Consider the following 23714-nt stretch of genomic DNA (forward strand, 5'->3'; position numbering starts at 1 on the left):
ACATGACTAAGAAAACATCCTAAGGTAACATGACTAAGGTAACATGACTAAGAAAACATCCTAAGGTAACATGACTAAGAAAACATCCTAAGGTAACATGACTAAGGTAACATGACTAAGAAAACACCCTAAGGTAACATGACTAAGGTAACATGACTAAGAAAACATCCTAAGGTAACATGACTAAGGTAACATGACTAAGAAAACATCCTAAGGTAACATGACTAAGGTAACATGACTAAGAAAACATCCTAAGGTAACATGACTAAGAAAACATCCTAAGGTAACATGACTAAGAAAACATCCTAAGGTAACATGACTAAGGTAACATGACTAAGAAAACATCCTAAGGTAACATGACTAAGAAAACATCCTAAGGTAACATGACTAAGAAAACATCCTAAGGTAACATGACTAAGGTAACATGACTAAGGTAACATGACTAAGAAAACATCCTAAGGTAACATGACTAAGGTAACATGACTAAGGTAACATGACTAAGAAAACATCCTAAGGTAACATGACTAAGGTAACATGACTAAGAAAACATCCTAAGGTAACATGACTAAGAAAACATCCTAAGGTAACATGACTAAGGTAACATGACTAAGAAAACATCCTAAGGTAACATGACTAAGGTAACATGACTAAGAAAACATCCTAAGGTAACATGACTAAGAAAACATCCTAAGGTAACATGACTAAGGTAACATGACTAAGAAAACACCCTAAGGTAACATGACTAAGGTAACATGACTAAGAAAACATCCTAAGGTAACATGACTAAGAAAACACCCTAAGGTAACATGACTAAGAAAACATCCTAAGGTAACATGACTAAGAAAACACCCTAAGGTAACATGACTAAGAAAACACCCTAAGGTAACATGACTAAGAAAACACCCTAAGGTAACATGACTAAGGTAACATGACTAAGAAAACATCCTAAGGTAACATGACTAAGGTAACATGACTAAGAAAACATCCTAAGGTAACATGACTAAGAAAACATCCTGAAAGGTAAATTTGATTCATAAAACATCTTAAGATTATGATTTAGGAAACATCGTAAGATAATTCAATTCAGGAAACACCCTAACTTACGACTTAGAAGATGTCTTAAGGTAAATGAACAAATCCACAAGGGCCGTGACGAGGATTCGAACCTGCGTCCGAGAGGATCCCAGACGCTGCCTTAAGCAGTTTTGGTCTGTGTGTAATGTCTTAAGGTATTTAATTATGTTAAATAAACAAGGAAAGGCAATATTAAGGGTTGTGGTAACGAGGGTCAAGAGCCTCGCTTGAGTTACACTTAACTAAAGTACTTGTCTTGACTGGTCACGTTAGTTGAATGTTATAATTATTAGTGTTGCCCAAATCTGGTTACTAATAATTAGAGATAACAATAACAAAATAATAATAATTATTATTATTATATTGATAGGATAAAAACTTGTGTATTTGTGAGATTTATGTCAAGAAATTACACGAAGTCATTCGCACTCTCCTGAGTGCTTTGTCAAGGTGTGAGTGTGTGTGGGTAGGGAGAGACTTACATCTTAAAGACTAATGAGGCTGCTACCTCTGAGTGATGAAGATTAAGCCACCCAAGAGGTGGCACGGGCACGAATAGCCCGTACGGCTGCTACCCTGGGTTCAATCCTCTTATCCTTCTTGACCTGACCAAGTCACCTCTACTCCCGACTGCCGATGTACCTGCTGTAATGTCTTCTGTGGCATTATGGTCAGGTGTTGAAGACCAAACCACACACCAGAAGATGAGGAGACGACGTTTCGGTCCGTCCAGGACCATTATCAAGTCTATTGTGATGGGAGGGAGGGAGTGAGGCACGGCAGGAGTATGTTGTTGTTGTTGTTGTTTCAGATTAAATACTCAGGACGAAATGGCCCAACCCGTTCTCGCACTTTCTTACAGTCAATATTGACTTATTAAATACGTGCATATGAGACATACTAAACATACTAGTTTACCTTGAAAAGATTCATAGAAAACACCGACCTTACCTAACCTTCTTAGTATGTTAAGATAAACATCTTATTGCTTCGTAATTACAATTATTACTTAACCTATTATAGGTATAGGTTAACCTACAGTTTTGGTCAGACAGCTTGTTAATGAGATGGGTCTTGCATTTCCTGGGTCTTTGGGTTTTGGAATGGGAACTATAATTGCTCTGTTCCAAAAGTGTGGTCGAGTTCTTGTCATCTATACTCTGTTAATGAGATTCAAGAAGGCTTCTTCACCCTTTTCTCCTAGCTTGGCTAGCATGTTCTAAGTGATTTGGTCCTCAACTGGAGCTGTGTTTTTAGTTTTCTTTGTATCTCTTCTGAGTTCTTTCAGATTCAATGGTTGGTCTAGTCAGGTAAGACTAAAGCATCGTCTATTGTTTTACGTCTTGCTGCTTGAAGTCTTTGTTGATGAGTCAGAGTTGCTTGAGGAAGTTGAGTGGAACTGTCTCTTGAAGCAAATAGAGTTGTTAATCTTTCTGCTTCTTGCTCTGGATGAACATGATGGGCGGAGGCAAGAGTAAGTAAGCAAGAATTAAGTAAGGCAAGAGAGGTGAGGAGAAGGAAATTCATAGAGGAAGGAAAGAATGGTGAAAGGTACGGATGGAACGGGTGTAAGAAGGGGGGGGGGGTAGTAATGGATGTAAGAATGAGAAAGTAAGAATAATAGTAGAAAGAAAAACAAAGAGAAAAGGGGGTTAGACTTATGTTAGGTCACGTTTGTTAGAAAGGTTAGAACATGTGAGTGTGTACTGTGAGAGGGAAGAGTCCACAGCAACACAGCCAGGACTCAGGTTCATGTTGGGAAGGTTGTGTTATGAGAGCCGTGTCGACAAGACGGCGTCTGTGATGAGTAGAGGCAGGAAAGACTTTTTTTTTTAGAAGACTAATCAATATGATGATTAGAACCGAGTCGTCGTCGTCGTCTCCTCATCTTCTGGTGTATGGTTAAATCTTCATATCATCAGCCCCGTTACTGTGACTCATCGTCTGCATATGGCCAGGTGTTCTTTCTGTAATCCTGATATTCTCAGAACTGAAGTTGTTATTAATAAAGGTTAATTAATTAATTAATAAAGGTTAATCATTAATCTGGATGCTTTAATTATTAATCTGGATGCTTTAATTATTAATCTGGATGCTTTAATTATTAATCTGGATGCTTTAATTATTAATCTGGATGCTTTAATTATTAATCTGGATGCTTTAATTATTAATCTGGATGCTTTAATTATTAATCTGGATGCTTTAATTATTAATCTGGATGCTTTAATTATTAATCTGGATGCTTTAATTATTAATCTGGATGCTTTAATTATTAATCTGGATGCTTTAATTATTAATCTGGATGCTTTAATTTAATTTTAATCTTCGTAGCCCTCTCCATAACCCCAAGACACGCGGGTTATGGCACCACTTACATTCATCCATTTATCGAGATCCAATTTGAATTCACTTAGAATCATTGTGCGAGCAAATCATTTTATAGGAAAATGATTTCTAGGGAAAATGATGTTTGAAAGTGCTAGAATGCGAAAGACTTGGTGTAATTTCTTTACAAAAGTCTCGCAAATACACAAGAGTGGGTTTTTATCCTATGTTATTGTGTCTGTGAATCATTATAATTACTTATAATAATGTACTTAGTAATGTACTTAATGTAATAATACCGTACTTAGAATATAAATAATGTTATCAACAATTATTATTATTATACACAAGAGTAAGAAACACGTATGTAAACAACAGGAATCAGAGAGATGGAGCGAGATAGACAGAGAAAGAGAGAGACAGACAGACAGACAAAAGCAGCACAACAAGAGACAGAAAACGCTTACCTGTCCAGCAAGACGGGAGACATTGAGACACCCCTCTCCCGCCCCCTCCTCCACCTCGGCCTTATCGTCGAGGTCCTCCTCATCTCGAGGGTCGTCTTCGGTAGTCTCTCGAGTGACAGGTCGACCTCGGGGTTCGTTCTCCTTGCCTCGACCCGAGCGACACTTGCCAGAGGGTGGCTTGTCCCCCGTCGCCCGGCCCTTCACGTTGCTCCTGTAGGGGGACACACAACTCTTACTGCCTCGCCGAATGCAAGTTTGTGGATGGAGAGACGGGAGAGGTGCAGGACCATCCCTCCCGTTCCATAGGAGAGACAGAAGAGGGCAGGATCATCCCTCCCGTCCCAGAGGGGAGACGGGGAGGAGAGGTTGAGGGGGGAGGGGGGAGGGGGGGAAGAGTGATAATACAATGAGACAACCAACTGTGATAATCTGTCGGGGGAGATAACACACACACACCAGTTGATTGACAGTTGAGAGGCGGGATCAAAGAGCAAACATTCAACTCCCGCAGGCACAACTAGGTGAGTACACACACACACACACACACACACACACACACACACACACACACACACACACACACACACAACGTGAGGCCAGTCTTCGAGTATGCCGCGTCATCATGGAGTCCCCATCTGAAGAAGCATATAAGGAAACGAAAAGGTTCAGAGGTTTGCAACAACGAGACTCGTCCCAGAGTTACGAGGGATGGGGTATGAGGAACGGCTGAAGGAACTGTGCCTTACGACACTAGAAAGAAGAAGGGAGAGGGGGGACATGATAGGAATGTATAAAATACTCAGGGGGATTGACAGAGTGGACATAGACGAAATGTTCACACGGAATAGCAACAGAACGAGAGGACATGGGTGGAAGCTGGAAACTCAGATGATTCACAGAGATGTTAGGAAGTTTTCTTTTAGCATGAGAGTAGTGGGAAAATGGAATGCACTTCAGGAACAGGTTGTGGAAGCAAATACTCTTCATAAATTTAAAACTAAGTATGATAGGGAAATAGGACCATAGTCATTGCTGTAAACAACCGATGGTCGACAGGCGGGATCCAAGGGTCAATGCTCGAACCTGCAGACACAAATAGGTGAGTACACACACCACACACACACACACACACACACACACACACACACACACACACACACACACACACACACACACACACACACACACACACACACACACACACACACACACATCCTCTGAAGCCCATATCAAGAGGATAACATCAGCGGCATATGCCCGGTTGGCCAACATAAGAACGGTCTTTAGAAACTTGTGTAAGAAATCATTCAGAACTTTGTATACCACCTATGTCAGACTAATCCTGGAGTATACAGCTCCAGCATGGAGTCCATATCTAGTCAAGCATAAGACTAACTGGTTAGGGTTGAAAGGTTTGCCACCAGACTAGGACCCGAACTGAGGGGGTATGAGCTACGGGAATTAAACCTCACGTCACTGGGAGACAGAAGAGTTAGGGGAGACATGATCACCACATACAAGATTCTCAGAGGAATTGATTGGGTAGATAAAGACAGACTATTTAACACCAGGGGCACACGCACTATGGGACACAGGTGGAAACTTAGTACCCAAATGAGCCACAGAGACATTAGAAAGAACTTTTTCAATGTCAGAGTAGTTAACAGATGGAATGCATTAGAAAGTGATGTGGTGGAGACTGACTCCATACACAGTTTTAAGTGTAGATATGATAGAGCCTAGTAGGCTCAGGAACCTGTACACCTGTTGATTGACAGTTGAGAGGCGGGACCAAAGAGCCAGAGCTCAACCCCCGCAAGCACAACTAGGTGAGTACACGAGGTTAGGGGGGCCTCGCGGCTGAGTTTACAGCGCTTGGGAGTCGTAGTCCTAATGGCCCGGGTTCGATTCCTGGCGGAGGCGGAAACAAATAGGCAGATTATCCTTCACTCTGATTCCCCTGTTCACCTAGCAGTAAATAGGTACCTGGGAGTTAGACAGCTGCTACGGCTGTTTCCTGTGGATGTGTGTGTGTTAAAGTGAAATATAAGTAGTAGATATAATAGAGGAAAGATAAATTGGTTAGAAACGCGAGGTCCAAGAGCTAGAGCTCGATGCTGTAGGCACAAATAGGTGAGTACAATAGGTGAGTACAAACATACACGCATCGATCCCGTCTGCTTATCGTGGGAGATTTCAACCTTGGAGAGATATACCTAGAGAACATAGAACCGCACGTAGGCGAAGAAACATGGAGAGCTAAGCTATTGAATGTGGCAGCAAGAAACATTTTAAGCCAGCGCGTCACCCACAACAATGAGAGGCAATGACGAACCAGCGAGACTTGACCAAATGTTCACTTTGACCGATTTCGACATTAAGGGAAGTCAACTATGAACCCCTCGTGGAAATGATCGATCACAGTGTACTGATGTTTGAGTATCTGGTAAAGTAGGGTTAACGTACTCAAGGAGGGACCAGAAAACAGAAGGCTGGCATTCGGAAAAAGGGAAACTATGAGGAGATAAGGAAATTCCTAACAAATATAGCTTGGGAAACAGAGCTCAGAGGAAAGACGGCCCAAGACATGATGGACTACATCACGCAGAAGTGTAAGGAGGCAGCAGAGAAGTTTGTCCCAGTCTAAAAGAAAGAAAGAAAGATAAATGAGAAAGCCATGGTTTAATCAAGGATGTAAGATGGCAAGGCAACAAAGGATAAGGGCGCGGAGAAACTCTAGAATAACAGGACACCTGAGAGCAGAGAAAGATATCAGAGTGCCAGGAATGAATACGTCAGGATGAGAAGAGGGGCAGAAAAACAGTACGAAAATGACATAACAAGTAAGGCAAAGTTTCAACTCAAATTGCTGCACAGTCACATCAGAAGGAAAACAACAGTGAAGGAATAGGTATTGAAACTGAGGCTACAGGCAGACTGATTCACTACAAATGACAAGGAAGTGTACGAGGAACTCAATAAGAAATTCCAGGAGGTCTTCACATTAAAGCAAGGAGAAGTTCCAGAGATAAGAGAGGGAATATGTAACCAGGCACCACTGGAGGAGTTTGAGATTATCAGTGGGGAGGTAAGGAATCATTTGCTTTACTTGGATATGACAAGGGCTATCGGCCCAGATGGAATCTCACCATGGATACTAAAAGAAGAAGCAGAAGTACTGTGCGTACCACTCACAATGTAATGTAACAATTCACTAGTAACAGGAGAATACCAACAATTTGGAAGATGGCTAATGTAGTCCCAATATACAAGAAGGGTGAGAGACAGGAGGCGATGAAGTACAGGCCAGTGTCCCTAACTTGTATACCATGCAAGGTGATGGAGAAGAGTGAGCGAAAACAAACTGGAACCAAAGAACTTCACAACACATCACCAGCATGGGTTTAGGGATGGAAAATCTTGCCTCACAGGATTAATTAAATTCTATGACCAGGCGACAAAAATCAGGCAAGAAAGAAGGGTGAGGAAACTGCATATTTTAGGATTGCCAGAAAGCCTTCGACACAGTACCACATATGAGACTAATGCAAAAGTTACGGATACAAACAGGAATAACAGGGATGGTACTACAGTGGAAAAAAAAGAGTACCCATGCAACCGAAGATGGTGAGTCACTGTGAGGGGTGAGGTCTCAGAGTGGCGAGATGTTGGTGAGTCACTGTGAGGGGTGAGGTCTCAGAGTGGCGAGATGTTGGTGAGTCACTGTGAGGGGTGAGGTCTCAGAGTGGCGAGATGTTGGTGAGTCACTGTGAGGGGTGAGGTCTCAGAGTGGCGAGATGTTGGTGAGTCACTGTGAGGGGTGAGGTCTCAGAGTGGCGAGATGTTGGTGAGTCACTGTGAGGGGTGAGGTCTCAGAGTGGCGAGATGTTGGTGAGTCACTGTGAGGGGTGAAGTCTCAGAGTGGCGAGATGTCATTAGTGGAGTCCCACAAGGTTCAATCCTGGAACCTGATCTAGAACATGTTCAGTATAAGGCAGGGTAGAACAAGGGGACATGTTCAGTATAAGACAAGGTAGAACAAGGGGACATGTTCAGTATAAGGCAGGGTAGAACAAGGGAACATGTTCAGTATAAGGCAGGGTAGAACAAGGGGACATGTTCAGTATAAGGCAGGGTAGAACAAGGGGGACATGTTCAGTATAAGGCAGGATAGAACAAGGGGACATGTTCAGTATAAGGCAAGGTAGAACAAGGGGACATGTTCAGTATAAGGCAGGGTAGAACAAGGGAACATGTTCAGTATAAGGCAGGGTAGAACAAGGGGACATGTTCAGTATAAGGCAGGGTAGAACAAGGGGGACATGTTCAGTATAAGGCAGGGTAGAACAAGGGGACATATTCAGTATAAGGCAGGGTAGAACAAGGGGGACATGTTCAGTATAAGGCAGGGTGGAACAAGGGGACATATTCAGTATAAGGCAGGGTAGAACAAGGGGACATGTTCAGTATAAGGCAGGGTAGAACAAGGGGACATGTTCAGTATAAGGCAGGGTAGAACAAGGGAACATGTTCAGTATAAGGAAGGGTAGAACAAGGGGACATGTTCAGTATAAGGCAGGGTAGAACAAGGGGACATGTTCAGTATAAGGCAGGGTAGAACAAGGGAACATGTTCAGTATAAGGCAGGGTAGAACAAGGGGACATGTTCAGTATAAGGCAGGGTAGAACAAGGGGACATGTTCAGTATAAGGCAGGGTAGAACAAGGGGACATGTTTAGTATAAGGCAGGGTAGAACAAGGGAACATGTTCAGTATAAGGCAGGGTAGAACAAGGGGACATGTTCAGTATAAGGCAGGGTAGAACAAGGGGACATGTTCAGTATAAGGCAGAGTAGAACAAGGGAACATGTTCAGTATAAGGCAGGGTAGAACAAGGGGACATGTTCAGTATAAGGCAGGGTAGAATAAGGGGACATGTTCAGTATAAGGCAGAGTAGAACAAGGGAACATGTTCAGTATAAGGCAGGGTAGAACAAGGGGACATGTTCAGTATAAGGCAGAGTAGAACAAGGGGACATGTTCAGTATAAGGCAGGGTAGAAGAGTGAGAGAACAGACTAAGGGAGACTGGAAGAGATAAAACAATAACTAATGTCAGAAGTAGATATAGATACAACACGAAAGATGAGATTCCGCTTCCTACCTAAATTTCTCCTAACATATCTGCTTAGAAAATTTGAATGAGGTGACTTCTATAACCTGCTCATGTAATTCATTCCACTTTCCTACTTATCTTTCACTGTAAAACTATATTTCCTCTCGCGTCTCTGTACTTCATCAGTGTCTCAAGCATACTCCAATGTTCTCTTTTATGTTGGTATTGTTCGTGAACATTTCATCTCGTTCTACTCTGTCAATCTCTTTAGGTATTTTATGTCTCTAGTTTCTTCAAGAATTTTTTCTAGTTCTTTCAGCATTTCTTCATTCCTCATCCCACGTAATTCTGGATCGAACCTTCTTGCAAATCTCTGGATATTTTCAAGTTTCCACGTGTTCGTTTTGAGGTGAGGATTGTAGTGCGGGGCTGGACGCTGTCTCCTCTGTATAGCTCCAGTGACTATTTCAGTGCTCTTCCCGTTCCTTCCTCCTACTGCTCGAGGTTGTGTAGCCTAAACCTCTTATGCCGAGGTTTTTGGCTGTCTAGGTACAGACAATCTGCTCATTCTTCTCTGCCTAGTCTTATTGTTGTTAATTGGTCGTACAACTCCAGGTGGTTCGTTAGGCACGATTTGCCTTCCTTAAAGCTACATCGGTGCTTTAGGGAAGGGAAATCGTGCGTGGATATTGTTCTAATCTAATCATTATTATTTTGTCAAGTACCTTGCAGTGGGATGCATGTCAGTGACACTGATTTGTAGTCAAGAGGTTACTCTCGTTCCTCTGACTTGTATATTTGGACCATATTTGCCGTCTTCCAACTGCTGGGTAAATCTTCATGCGCTATTAATAAATGAATGATCAGAGCTAGGGGTACTCTGAGGGCTTGTGACGCCAACATTATTTTTCCAACATTATTTTGATACGTTGTGTGGTCCTACAACATTGGTTTTATCTATTGACGGTGGTTGTCTCCTCCCTTGGGCCACCTCTCCTCGCACCGGGACCTCTGCCGGCCCAGTCTTGTCTTTGTGTGTCGAACAATCCAAGTACATTCTGGAGAAACGCCCAGCACGTTTAAACAAATTCTGTATCACCGTCATTGCTTAAGTAGACGAATGATGGGATACAGCTTCCGAGCCCATTGTGTGAGTGTAAAGCTTCCACCGCAGCGCACTGGGTTCAGCGCACTGGGTTCAGCGCACTGGGTTCAGCACACTAGGTTCAGCGCACTGGGTTCAACGCACTGGGTTCAGCGCACTGGGTGGCTCTGGGCTCCATACTATGGTGCTATTTTAGACCCAGCTACTCGGAACAAAATGTCAACATAGCACGGGCTATAGTGAGCCCGTAACTGAGTTTGGCTATTCACTATAACTTTATTACTCTGATATCTGGGGTCAAAGTTTTAAATGAAGGTAGAGTTTCCTTCTTTTCGCACTGGTTTAATCTTTTGTTTTAATAACGTTATCTTAGTGGCGGATGTAGATGCACAATATTCACTAATGTGTCCCATTATTCAACCTTTTTTTTTAACCATTATAGTGGCTGTGGAATGTGTATCTAATGCAGCTGCTGTCGTTGGATTAATGTTGAGTTTGATGCTCAGGGCTTCAGTTGCTTCACATGCCAGTAAGTTGTGCAATGGAGGCGCCTCTGCTTCTGTTCCACAGATATGACACACTTTAACTATTGGGTTCATTACCTCCCAGCAGCACTTGTAACCAAGTCTGAGTCTGTGTATGGCTACTGCAATGTCTCTAGATATCTTTTTGTCGAGCTTGAAAGAGTAGTACCCAGCGGTTTGTTCGTACCATATCGCAGTGGATCTTCCTTCCGCTACTTTGGCTCTGTGGCGACTTTTGATACTTGGGAGTATTTTCTTCTTGATTTGCTCCTTAATCTGTGAAAAACTTGGAGGCATTTGAACCTGTACAACAGGTAGAGCAGTGTCAGTTTTTGCTAGTGAGTCTGCCTTGTCATAACCATCTATACCAATGTGACTTGGTATCCAATTTAGGGTAACAGCCCTAGATTGTGTGCTTCTTTACCTTTATGTAGAATTTCTATGATGAGTTGTATATCATATCTGTGCTGGCTGGATAACAATGCCTGGAGCGAAGATTTAGAGTCGGTATTAATGATGACATCATGTAAATTATTCTCAATTGCATAATTTATAGCCTTTTCAGGGCATATAATTCTGTTTACAATGTTGATCACCCACTATTCATGCTCCAGTAAGCTTCAGGGCTGTTGGTGTAAACTGCTACCCCGGGGTATTCTATTTCTTGATCAACTGCATGCTAACCCAATGAAGCCCATATAGCAGCAGGAGAATGAGGGAGATATTAGTATAGCTACCTGCATACTCCAGTGCCAAGGTCACAGGTGTGTGACCTTGGAGAGTAGTGTGACCTTTGTATATCATATCTGTGCTGGCTGGATAACAATGCCTGGAGCGAAGATTTAGAGTCGGTATTAATGATGACATCATGTAAATTATTCTCAATTGCATAATTTATAGCCTTTTCAGGGCATATAATTCTGTTTACAATGTTGATCACCCACTATTCATGCTCCAGTAAGCTTCAGGGCTGTTGGTGTAAACTGCTACCCCGGGGTATTCTATTTCTTGATCAACTGCATGCTAACCCAATGAAGCCCATATAGCAGCAGGAGAATGAGGGAGATATTAGTATAGCTACCTGCATACTCCAGTGCCAAGGTCACAGGTGTGTGTACGGAGGCTCACACAGGTGTGTGTACGGAGGCTCACACCTGTGACCAGCACAGCCCAATACTACCCCCCCCCCTGCCCCCTCACCACCGCCATATAAAAATGAGTTCATTGATAGTGTTCCAGTGAGCACGCTCCAATGAGCACGCTACCAAAGGGACAGTATTGGATAGTCTCACTCATTCTGAGGGTGAAAATACCTTCGTAGGGACAGTATTAGATACCGTCACTCATCCTGTGTGTGACAATCCCGCCATAGGGAGAGTACTGGACTGGTTCACTCACCCTGGGAGTGAACACACCACCCTAGCAGCACACACAACACCACACCCTCCCAATAGGAAATCATCCTGCTGGGTTGTTCCTCTTGTCACTTGTACCTGAATGCAACTAGGACCTACTTACCTGTTTCAAGTGAACACATCGTCAAAGAGATTATGTATGGACCATTATATAATTCATTATATCTATATAAATAAAAATGGAAATGTTCGTTTGTTCAAAATCACTAATCTCTGAAAGTTCTTCACCGATTGCTTTGAAATTTTGACACGACATTGCTAGTTTCAAGTCATCGGACGACGAGATGCCTGGGCCGGTTAAGGTGCCTGGTGATGGTCCAGTAGTTGTGTGGGTGGTGGTCGCGGATGTATATGTGGCGGATGCGGGAGCTGGTGTAGGGGACTACGTGAGGGTTCCCGAGTGACCGTCTCCCACCCCGGCTGCCAGCTCCCCGGGGCGGGTGGTTGTTACCCCTGCCCCTGTGTCGGGTGCTGTGAGCGGGGACCTGGTGCTAGGGCTTCGGGAGGACGGTCGCCCTAAGGCCGCCGGGGATGCCCTGCAGGAGGACGGTCGCCCTAAGGCCGCCGGGGATGCCCTGCAGAAGGACGGTCGCCTTAAGGCCGCCGGGGATGGCCTGCAGAAGGACGGTCGCCCTAAGGCCGCCGGGGATGGCCTGCAGAAGGACGGTCGCCCTAAGGCCGCCGGGGATGGCCTGCAGAAGGACGGTCGCCCTAAGGCCGCCGGGGATGGCCTGCAGAAGGACGGTCGCCCTAAGGCCGCCGGGGATGGCCTGCAGAAGGAGGGTCGCCGTGTAAACGCGCCCTAAGCCGCAGTCAGGCCGTCCCCTTGACAGAGGGGAATGGGTGATCTGGGAGGCGTACTGTCTGAGGTATCCTAAGGCTGATTTTCCGCATAAATATGTGTATGCATTGCCTTGGTTGGCTGTATTTCCTTTTCTTGTAATTTATGTCGCTTGCAGTTGGTATGTGTGTAAGTAAATGAATAGGTTTGTGGGCCCTTCCGGGCTTTGTTCTGTTTATTCCCTATTTATGTTCTTGTGATCATTTGCTTGTTTAGATTTTTGTAGTGTGTACTTGCTTGTTATCCTGTCCTTATGTCTGTATTTCCTGTTTACATGTGTTCGGACGGTTGCCCTTCTCTTGTGTTTTGGCTATTGGTTTGTGTGTTTGTAATTGATTTATTGTATTTATGTCGCAAGCTTTGGCATGTAAATAAAAAAAAACTTGTATTGAGCCGTCAAGTGAAAAACTGTCAAAAGAGGGGATTAACATTAACCAACCCTCGAGCTCACACTATCACGCCCAGGCCAAAATGTTGGCACTTTAAAATACAATCTTTATTTGACAGAAAATGTTTTTCCAGCTTCAACAGTGATGGATTTACGGCACTGCACATATTTATGATGTTTCTTAGGCTCCTCACCTCTCATCTCCCTCTCTTACCTTATATATTTGTCTCCATCTTCCACTCTTCTATCACACGACTGATATAATAGTCCAAGCTGACCCACTCGTTGTCTTTTCTCCATTTTCTGTTGTGTGGTGTGGTCACCATGGCTTAGGTGGTGCCACTCTCTCAGGCAGTGTTCAAGACGATGTTCCTCTGTCATGCTGGAGACTTAGCAGCTCCTCCGCTCACATGTCCCTTCTACCACAAATATATATTGTTACCTGTGTCCAAGACGAGCCTAAGTTATTATAGTTTGAATCCCTCGGCAACTTAAGTTGGTGTCAAGATTAAATTGATTAGTACAGGGTATTAAATGATAGAATCTGAGTGTCTTCAATGGATCCAATCCCATATTGACCCCCGAGTGCATGATAGAGCTGGTGAGTGATGTAACCATATGGTCTAACAGAGGGAGCTGATTGCGATCTTGGACTGCCAATGAGCAAGCAGCCTGAGGGCGGTAATATAAACACACAACTCCAACAATATTTAATAGACCTAAAGAACCATATATCTCTCTGAGTCATCCAGTGAGGCCAGCAGACCTCTAGACGTTACCACTGGCAGGCTTAGTCTCAGCTACAAGTGCCTCGAGCAGTTTACACCGCCTGCTGATAAAGACTTCACCAAATGTAAACTGTTTACATGTGTCGGAAAATCCGACACCATTTAATAATCATACAGATAATAGCTGTATTGTATAAACAAGTTAACCCATAGAAAACGTAACTTGTAGTGGAATTACCGTCTAAAGAAAACGGGATATCATCACCACATACTATTATATTCACCACCTATTATGGTGGGAATTATTCTTAAATACATTAGTCTTTGGACTTTACCATCATAAAACATTTCATATAAATTAATTTAATTATCAATATTAGAGTAAATGTGACCCTTCTATCACTTTCTGTCATCTGGACAATGTAAGCCAGGCGTCAGGGAGGGTGAGGAAGGGCAGCCATTGTTTATACTAGACCAGAGGCTCAAGGGAGCAAATTCGGATCCTGTTAATTTTACTTGGACGTAATGTTATGGAAACCAAAGGTGTACCATTATCAACACGCTGTCAACAAATCAAGTTAAGTGTTCTTCCGAAACCCATGTATCTTTCATTTATGGCCATTAATGTCATTATATAGGGTGACCCGGTTAGAGCACGTGGTAGCCTCAAACTAAAGGTAATTAAGCCAGGTCTTCATTGTTCCATGTACAGTATTTTCTCTGATATACCTGTCATATATAGGATTCTGGCTTTACAGCTAGCGCCCTTTTGACAGGTCAAGACGAGGAAGCATGCTTTGTGCATCAGTTACCAGGGTGATGGAAGCTACCTCAAAGAGGGAAAATGTGGTGTCTACACCCTAGTTATACCTGGTGGACTAACCTGCTGTACTATAAGATAAGGAACCTCTTCAATGTGTGTAGTTAATACTGTAGTTTGATTGGCTGCATATATATAAATTCATTTAATATAAACCCCTCCTAATGTGTAGAGGATCGATTTGTGAGATTATGAGATTATTGCAGAAATACAGTCCACTTATCATTATACAAATTGCTATCGAAGTATACGAATTAACGTAAATATAAATTCATATAATTTAAATAAATATAAATCTCACAGGTCGGTTCCCACAACATGCTCTACGTCACTAATTAAATGTTAAAAATCCGTGTTTAAGACCACGATTAGCATTAATGTTCGCGTAATACATGTGATGCTTACTTGTGTACCCACTGTGTGTGTGTGTGTGTGTGTGTGTGTGTGTGTGTGTGTGTACTCACCTAATTGTGCTTGCGGGGGTTGAGCTTTGGCTCTTTGGTCCCGCCTCTCAACTGTCAATCAACTGGTGTGTGTGTGTGTGTGTGTGTGTGTGTGTGTGTGTGTGTGTGTGTGTGTGTGTGTGTGTGTGTGTGTGTGTGTGTGTGTGTGTGTTGGTTGTACCACCTGGGTTATGTCATGACCATGTACTATAATGTTACAGTACAGTACTTACATAACACTTGTAAGTTGGTTATAATGGTGCAGAAAATTAAACTAATAGTTCATTACAAAGGTAAAATTCTGAGCGTATAGGAGTACTGATCCCTGGAGTAACGGATCCAGCTGCCTATTATGTGAGGGGCACTGCCGCCGCTGCCCACACCAGGGGCAGGGAGACGGGGCGGGGTATAATAAACTAATTATACAAATGTTGTAGGTTGGGACGGTGTTGTGACGGGCGTCACAGTGTTGTGGTGGGCGTCACAGTGTTGTGGTGGGCGTCACAGTGTTGTGACGGGCGTCACAGTGTTGTGGTGGGCGTCACAGTGTTGTGGTGGGCGTCACAGTGTTGTGGTGGGCGTCACAGTGTTGTGGTGGGCGTCACAGTGTTGTGACGGGCGTCACAGTGTTGTGGTGGGCGTCACAGTGTTGTGGTGGGCGTCACAGTGTTGTGGTGGGCGTCACAGTGTTGTGACGGGCGTCACAGTGTTGTGACGGGCGTCACAGTGTTGTGGTGGGCGTCACAGTGTTGTGGTGGGCGTCACAGTGTTGTGGTGGGCGTCACAGTGTTGTGGTGGGCGTCACAGTGTTGTGGTGGGCGTCACAGTGTTGTGACGGGCGTCGCAGTGTTGTGACGGGCGTCGCAGTGTTGTGGTGGGCGTCACAGTGTTGTGGTGGGCGTCACAGTGTTGTGGTGGGCGTCACAGTGTTGTGGTGGGCGTCACAGTGTTGTGGTGGGCGTCACAGTGTTGTGGTGGGCGTCACAGTGTTGTGGTGGGCGTCACAGTGTTGTGGTGGGCGTCACAGTGTTGTGGTGGGCGTCACAGTGTTGTGGTGGGCGTCACAGTGTTGTGACGGGCGTCACAGTGTTGTGGTGGGCGTCACAGTGTTGTGGTGGGCGTCACAGTGTTGTGGTGGGCGTCACAGTGTTGTGACGGGCGTCACAGTGTTGTGGTGGGCGTCACAGTGTTGTGGTGGGCGTCACAGTGTTGTGATGGGCGTCACAGTGTTGTGACGGGCGTCACAGTGTTGTGGCGGGCGTCACAGTGTTGTGGTGGGCGTCACAGTGTTGTGGTGGGCGTCACAGTGTTGTGGTGGGCGTCACAGTGTTGTGGTGGGCGTCACAGTGTTGTGGTGGGCGTCACAGTGTTGTGGCGGGCGTCATAGTGTTGTGGTGGGCGTCACAGTGTTGTGACGGGCGTCACAGTGTTGTGGTGGGCGTCACAGTGTTGTGGTGGGCGTCACAGTGTTGTGACGGGCGTCACAGTGTTGTGACGGGCGTCACAGTGTTGTGACGGGCGTCACAGTGTTGTGGTGGGCGTCACAGTGTTGTGGTGGGCGTCACAGTGTTGTGACGGGCGTCACAGTGTTGTGGTGGGCGTCACAGTGTTGTGACGGGCGTCACAGTGTTGTGACGGGCGTCACAGTGTTGTGGTGGGCGTCACAGTGTTGTGGTGGGCGTCACAGTGTTGTGACGGGCGTCACAGGTGTGACGGCCCCTCTCCCTCTCCCCCATTATCAACTATATGATGCTTGACAAGTGACAGGTGTCTGGAGTGAGCCGCTCCTTGTGTTGTACCGGGAATAGTGATGTAACGATAGTGTAATATCCGGTGCCGGATGTTTCACTATGCACGTCCGGCCCTTGTAGTACCTAGTACATCCTTCATTATATATTTCCTTTAACAGGCTTAGATACATGGCACTGTACTTTTTTTTTTTGCAGGGATATTCCAGCGCGGGCCCTAAGCCTCTGGCTGGCCCACTAAGTGTTGCTTGTTTCTGTTTTACTTGGGCGGAGTATGAGTATTTATGACTCATATGGTCGCTTCAGTAAGATTTTGTCATATGTGTTTAACAACTTCTGCTCTGTTGAATCTAAGTTGAAATCTTAATGGGTTTGTAACTGTGCACTGTGTTAAATAATGTTCCAGTGGTCTGTCGGGCATTTCTCCACAGCGTTGACATTTCCTCTCATCTTCCGGAACCTGTAAGTCTATTTCCCATGCACATGGGTATCCAAGCCTGATGCGGTGTAAGTGCACTTCTGTTGTTCTACTGCTCCCTTTCATCAAACTAAGTGGTTCGTAGTTGGTTGAATTCTTGTACCAACCCACAGATCCTGATGTTGCAACTGCTGTGTTGTGGTCACTGTACATCTTTTGCATTGCTCTGTTTCTAATTACTTTCTTAATCTGTGATAGACTCTGTGGTATGTAAGTGTCTACATTTCTTCTCTTAGTTGCAAGTTTTGCAGCTTCATCTGCAATGTCATTTCCTATTATTCCCACATGACTTGGCACCCAGTTGATAAGTACCCGTCGGCCTGGTCGTTTGAGTGTTTGCATTAATGATATGACATTTGTGATCAGATGTATGTTATCACATATGTGTTCTTGTTGCAAGGTTTCAATGGCGGTTCTCGAATCTGTATTTATGATAACATGTTGTCGGTGTTCAGCAAGAGCATGTTCCAAAGCCTTTTGAATGGCTAGCATCTCTGTTTGTAAAGTCGAACACCCATTTGAGAGCCTCCAACTATTTACAGAGTTTCCTGCTTTAACTGCAGCTCCGGTTTCTTGTCCCTGCTGGTCTACTGATCCATCTGTGAAGTAAGTGAAGCTGTCAGATGACAAGTTTGCTTCTATATGCATCTGTGTAATGTTACGTAGACGATGAGGATTTGTCTGGTTCTTCTTTCCTTCAATAACCATAATCTTAAAGTCTGCTGGCGGAGATTCCCAAGGGGCTTACATAACAAAGTCTGCATGTATTCGTCGACACCCTTCTCAGTGACTGTGTTTGTTATATCGAATGTATTGATGGGCACTGTACTGCTACCCCCATTGTGTATGAAGGACTATAGAGTGTAGCCCCAATAACTTTGGGTAATTTTTTTTAGTACCACAGACGTGGCCACACATTTACTATGCTAACCAGCATGTTTACATTTTCTTCTGTCCTCCATGGACAGGGTTAGAGATCTGTTAAACATATAGTTCAGTTTAGGCAGCGTGTGGGAATATCTTCCAATATCTGAGAGTGTATGAAGTGGTTACAGAGATCAAACTACCTCATACCATTTGGTCTAGAGTCATTGATAACAGGTCACTCACTAATGTAGCAGTGAAGAGTATGTGCTTGTCCGTGGCTCTCGTCACATGGGGTTCACTCTGGGTGCTCACCACTGGGGGACTCATTCACTCCAGCCACCTCCCATAGATAGCGATATTTATCTTATGGTTATCTTGAGATGATTTCGGGGCTTTTTAGTGTCCCCGCGGCCCGGTCCTCGACCAGGCCTCCACCCCCAGGAAGCAGCCCGTGACAGCTGACTAACACCCAGGTACCTATTTACTCCTATCCCAGTCTAATTCTGGTGATTACAGTGTCACACTGTCTGGTGGATGTTTTGTGCTGCCTGAACATGTTGTTCTCGCTCCTCAATACTGTTACTCGTGCTCTCTGCCCTGTTAGTCAGTGACTGCTCTTCTGGCGCCCATAATCTCCTGAAAAAGTGTGGTTTTGACAGGAGAGGTTGGCATACTCGGGGCTCGTTCAGTTTCAGGTTTATCAAATGTAGCTTTACCTGCCTTGTCTGTCTCATGTTTAACAACACGGGAGGAGGAGGAGGGTTCAGTTCCTGAACCGATTATGTGCCTCTGTAATCCTTCACACCACCGCCCACGGGATGGGTATGGGGTGCATAATAAAGAAAGACATTCATAGCACCTGAGAGGGAATCAATACAAAGGACATTCTGAAACCATTTTTGTGCAACAACTCTGTTGGTTAAATTGAGGTTACAACATGCTATTCTGCATATTAACATCTCCTAAGCTCTCTCTAACCTAACCTAACCTAACCTAACCTAACCTAAGCTCTCTCTAACCTAACCAAATTTAGTATAAATATTGATTGTTATAAGTTTATTATAAATGTTGTGTTAGAATATCAGTCCATCTTCATCAACAAACACCAAATGCTAATTAACCACCCACCAAACTTCCTGTTTATGAATGAAAACACTTTACACGCAACCCGTCCTCACTAGGCTGGTTAAAGCAGCGGCCATCCTCCCCAGACGCATCCATCAATTTTAACATACTGTGTATTAAAAATTGGTTTGTTTTCATATATAAATTAATATTATTATTATTATACATAAAAATCCTGTCTATAGTTAGGCGTAAGTTAGGTCAGATGTTCAGGTTCTGTTGGCAATTATTTGTATTTGAAGTACGTGGGTGAAGCATTTATAGAATTGTGGTTCGAACAGAGGATGTGAGTGGAACACTTGTTCCAGCAGCCCGTCCTCTAAACAAAGACCCAAAGACCATTCAATGCACCCGCCAAACCCCAACTGTTTATGAATGAAAACGGTTGACACACGACTCACAACTGATGACGTCCGAACACTTCCGGAACAAGTGCTTCACTGACGAATTTTGTTCGAACCACAACGCTGTAAACAGCCCGTCCTCCAAACAAAGATCCAAAAGTGATTCCATGCACCCGCCAAACCCCCTGTTTATGAATGAAAAGCGGCTTACACACGACTCACAACTGCTGACGTTCGAACATATCCGGAACAAGTGCTTCACTGACGAATTTTGTTCGAATCGTAACGCTATAAATGCTTCACCCACGTACTACAAATACAAATAATCGCCAACAGAACCTAAACACCTAACCTAACCTATGCCTATATATGCACAATATGCTAATATATTATAATATTAATTTATATCTGAAAAAATCCCGTTTTGAATGAACAGTTAGTTTTTTTACTTTAGTTTATTTATTATGCACCCCATACCCATCTTGTGGGCGGTAGTGGAAAGGGTTACAGAGGCACATAATGGGCTCAGGGACTGAACCCCACAATTCATTTAGCTAAGCAAGTTACAATCTTGATGAGCTAGTTACAAAATTCAGTATAAGTCGTCACATCAACAATGGGTTCGAGATCGACCTCAAGTACAGGTTCTAAATTAAGCAACTGACATATGTGGAGAGCTAGTGTCACAATTGATATGTTTGTCCTGCACACCGCCCCCCATCCAGTGGGCAGTGGTAGATAGGTTACAATCACTCAGTTACTACCTACAGTTACCAAACTGGGCGTGTTAAAATTTATGAATGCATCTGTGGGGTCGAGCGCTGGATGTAATGGACTTGAGTCGAGGACGGGTTGTGCTATGTGCCTCTGTAACCCTCTCCACTACCGCCCACGGGGATGGGGTGAGTATTTGGTGTATAATAAACAAGTCAACTACCTATTCTCGGGCTAGGCTTATTCAGGCGGAGGCGTGGCAAAAGACGACACGTTTACCAATCTTAACTACTGGAAATATAAATTTTTAATACGCAGTAAGTTAAAGTTCATAAATGCGTTTTTGGGTCTGGCCGCCGCTTTGAGGATCCCAGTCTAAGGACAGGTTGCAGGTGGTTTCTGACCTAACCAATCGCATCTATATTGCTTATTAAAACACATATGTGGTGACATAAGAATGGAGACGAGGTTGGGTAATGAGAGTATTATATAATAGCTCCTAGACGCCTTTATGACCCGTCAGGTCAGTTGCCCATCGCTATTTCTGCTTGGAATGTTGCCCATCTCAAGATGGGGTCGTTGCTACCCCCCCCCCCCCCACACACACTAGTCATATACATGGCCTAATTCAAGCTAGCTGATTTAATCTATATCTAGCCTATACTGAATTATGCAGATTCCGTTTTACCGTAAACTATAATATATAAGTTGGAAGATGGGTTGGTATATGTGAGGGTCTGGAGGTACCCTTGGCGGCGGACCACAGGCTGCAGTATGTGAGTCAGGTAGCAGTGTGACGCGTTGTGACAGCGTGGTGGTCAGGTTCAGTGTCAGCAGACAGTGGTAGGACGAGCACAGTTGGTTAGTAAAGTGAGCAACTATGTCAGTAAAGCCAAATATAGCTGGTCATGATGCCAGCCGCCAGCCAACCTCTCCACTGCCAACCTCACCCAAGACTTCCTCGTTCTCCACCTCACTAAAACTCTCTCCTAAACATATCGTTCCCAGCCTGTGTTATGTGCTAATTATAATACATACTAATAGCAAGTAAATATTACCGAACACAAAAGGTGCGAGATTGAGACCATATATATATTACGGAAGGTTCAGCCGGGCACGATCACCAACATACACATATTTACAAGGAAAATATATATATATTCTGCGCCTCTTGGTATTTAATAGATCTTAAATAAATTAGAAACAAAAGTTAAAATTGAATTAAAGCTTTCCTTAGATTAGCTAGATAATAAATTGGTTTAGCGTGGTAATAGAAGAGTTTAATTAGGAAAGTGTATGTTAGTACTGTGGCCTGAACACTTACTCCAGTATACTCCCCCCCCCCCCCACCAGCACCCCTTGGTGTTACTGCCCCCTAGTGTCACTACCACTGTCACCACCACCATTGTCACCACCACCACCATTATCACCACCACCACCATTGTCACCACCACTGTCACCACCACCATTGTCACCACCACCATTGTCACCACCACTGTCACCACCACTATCACCACCACCACCACTGTCACCACCACCACCACTGTCACCACCACCACCACTGTCACCACCACCACCACTGTCACCACCACCACCACTGTCACCACCACTATCACCACCACCACCACTGTCACCACCACCACCACTGTCACCACCACTATCACCACCACCACCACTGTCACCACCACCACCACTGTCACCACCACCACCACTGTCACCTGCTCTAGTATGCTAGTTCTGACACTAGTGTCATTCTGCTCTAGGATGCTGTATCCAACCTGTCCTCTTAAAAATAACGTCGCTTTTGGCCGTTTGCCCGTATGGCCGAAAGTGAACGTAATTTGAAAATTAAAAAAAAAATTAAAATAAATTTGATATTTTTTTTCAACAACAGTAAGTTAAGGGTCCTCTGGTAGGTTAGGTGGGCAGGAAATTCTCATAAGTTTCAAAACGTTATGAAAAACGTTAATTGAAAGTTTCCTCTCCTAACCTGTCCGAGTAAACCGGATGACTCAAACAGAAAACGGGACAGTACGTCACTTTTGTGAATCGATTTCATTTCAAATTACGTCCACTTTTGGCCATAGCGCGCATACGAGCGAAAAGCGACATTATTTTTAAGAGGACGGGTTGCTAGGAGAGGGGGTTCCGCCCTCTGCTCGGGTGGGGTCCTGGGCTGCCATGCCTATTGAGGGTGTGCGTCCCCTCTCGACGCCTCAGGACCCGTCGCGTCCGGTCGACCTGGTCCCTAAGCTGAGACGAAGGAAGGGCGCTGCCAGGTCTCGGTCCCTTGGTGATGAGGAACCTGTGGGGACTATGGACGCTGAGAGGGGGGGGGTGGTGATTGATGAAGATTAAGCCACCCAAAAGGTGGCACGGGCATGAATAGCCCGTAATTGGTGGCCCTTTTGAGCCATCACCAGTATCAATAGATGATACTGGAGATCTGTGGAGGTGCAACTACACCCTGCGTGACGGGAGATGTCTCCCATGAATGTGTCCAAGATGAAGATTAAGCCATCCAAAAGGTGGCACGGGCATGAATAGCCCGTAAGTGGTGGCCCTTTTGAGCCATTACCAGTATCAAGAGCTGATACTGGAGATCTGTGGAGGTGCAACTACACCCTGCGTGACGGGAGATGTCTCCCATGAATGTGTCCAAGATGAAGATTAAGCCATCCAAAAGGTGGCACGGGCATGAATAGCCCGTAAGTGGTGGCCCTTTTGAGCCATTACCAGTATCAAGAGCTGATACTGGAGATCTGTGGAGGTGCAACTACACCCTGCGTGACGGATGTCTCCCGTGAATGTGTGAGGGGGGTGGTAGAGGAGGCTTTGCTTGTATAGGAGCAGGGAGGGGGGGGGGTTGAGGTGGCTCCTTTGCCGGTTCATGCTTGTGAGTCCCTCGGGGCCAGACTGACTTTCGCCCTCCTGAGCTAAGGTATGCTGAACTGTGTAATTACTATATGAGCACTGGAACACTTGATGATATATTGGACTTGTACCCAAGATTGACCATGTAATGTATCAATTATACAATGTATGTATGTGATGTAACTATATAACCTGAGCTTGTAAAAGCGTCTTAATCACCTTCAGTGGTTAAGTGCTTAATTGCACACTAGTTTCTCTATCAGCTATCTCACCCTGTCAGAGTAAGAGAGACAAATGTATGTGTGTGTATATATGTATG

General features: G+C 44.5%; 1 protein-coding gene across 2 annotated transcripts in view; it reads right to left on the reverse strand.

Annotated features, from left to right (window-relative positions):
- The window catches only part of LOC123755798 (microtubule-associated protein futsch), a 52077-nt gene that overhangs the window by 13437 nt on the left and 14926 nt on the right, over positions 1–23714 (reverse strand). For both annotated transcript variants that reach the window (XM_045738616.2, XM_045738615.2), the window contains exon 2: positions 3867–4077. In XM_045738616.2, coding sequence (XP_045594572.2) covers positions 3867–4077 — 211 coding nt within the window. The remainder of the gene's footprint in view (positions 1–3866; positions 4078–23714) is intronic.

This window comes from Procambarus clarkii, chromosome 43, assembly GCF_040958095.1.
Source record: "Procambarus clarkii isolate CNS0578487 chromosome 43, FALCON_Pclarkii_2.0, whole genome shotgun sequence".
Classification (NCBI taxonomy): domain Eukaryota; kingdom Metazoa; phylum Arthropoda; class Malacostraca; order Decapoda; family Cambaridae; genus Procambarus; species Procambarus clarkii.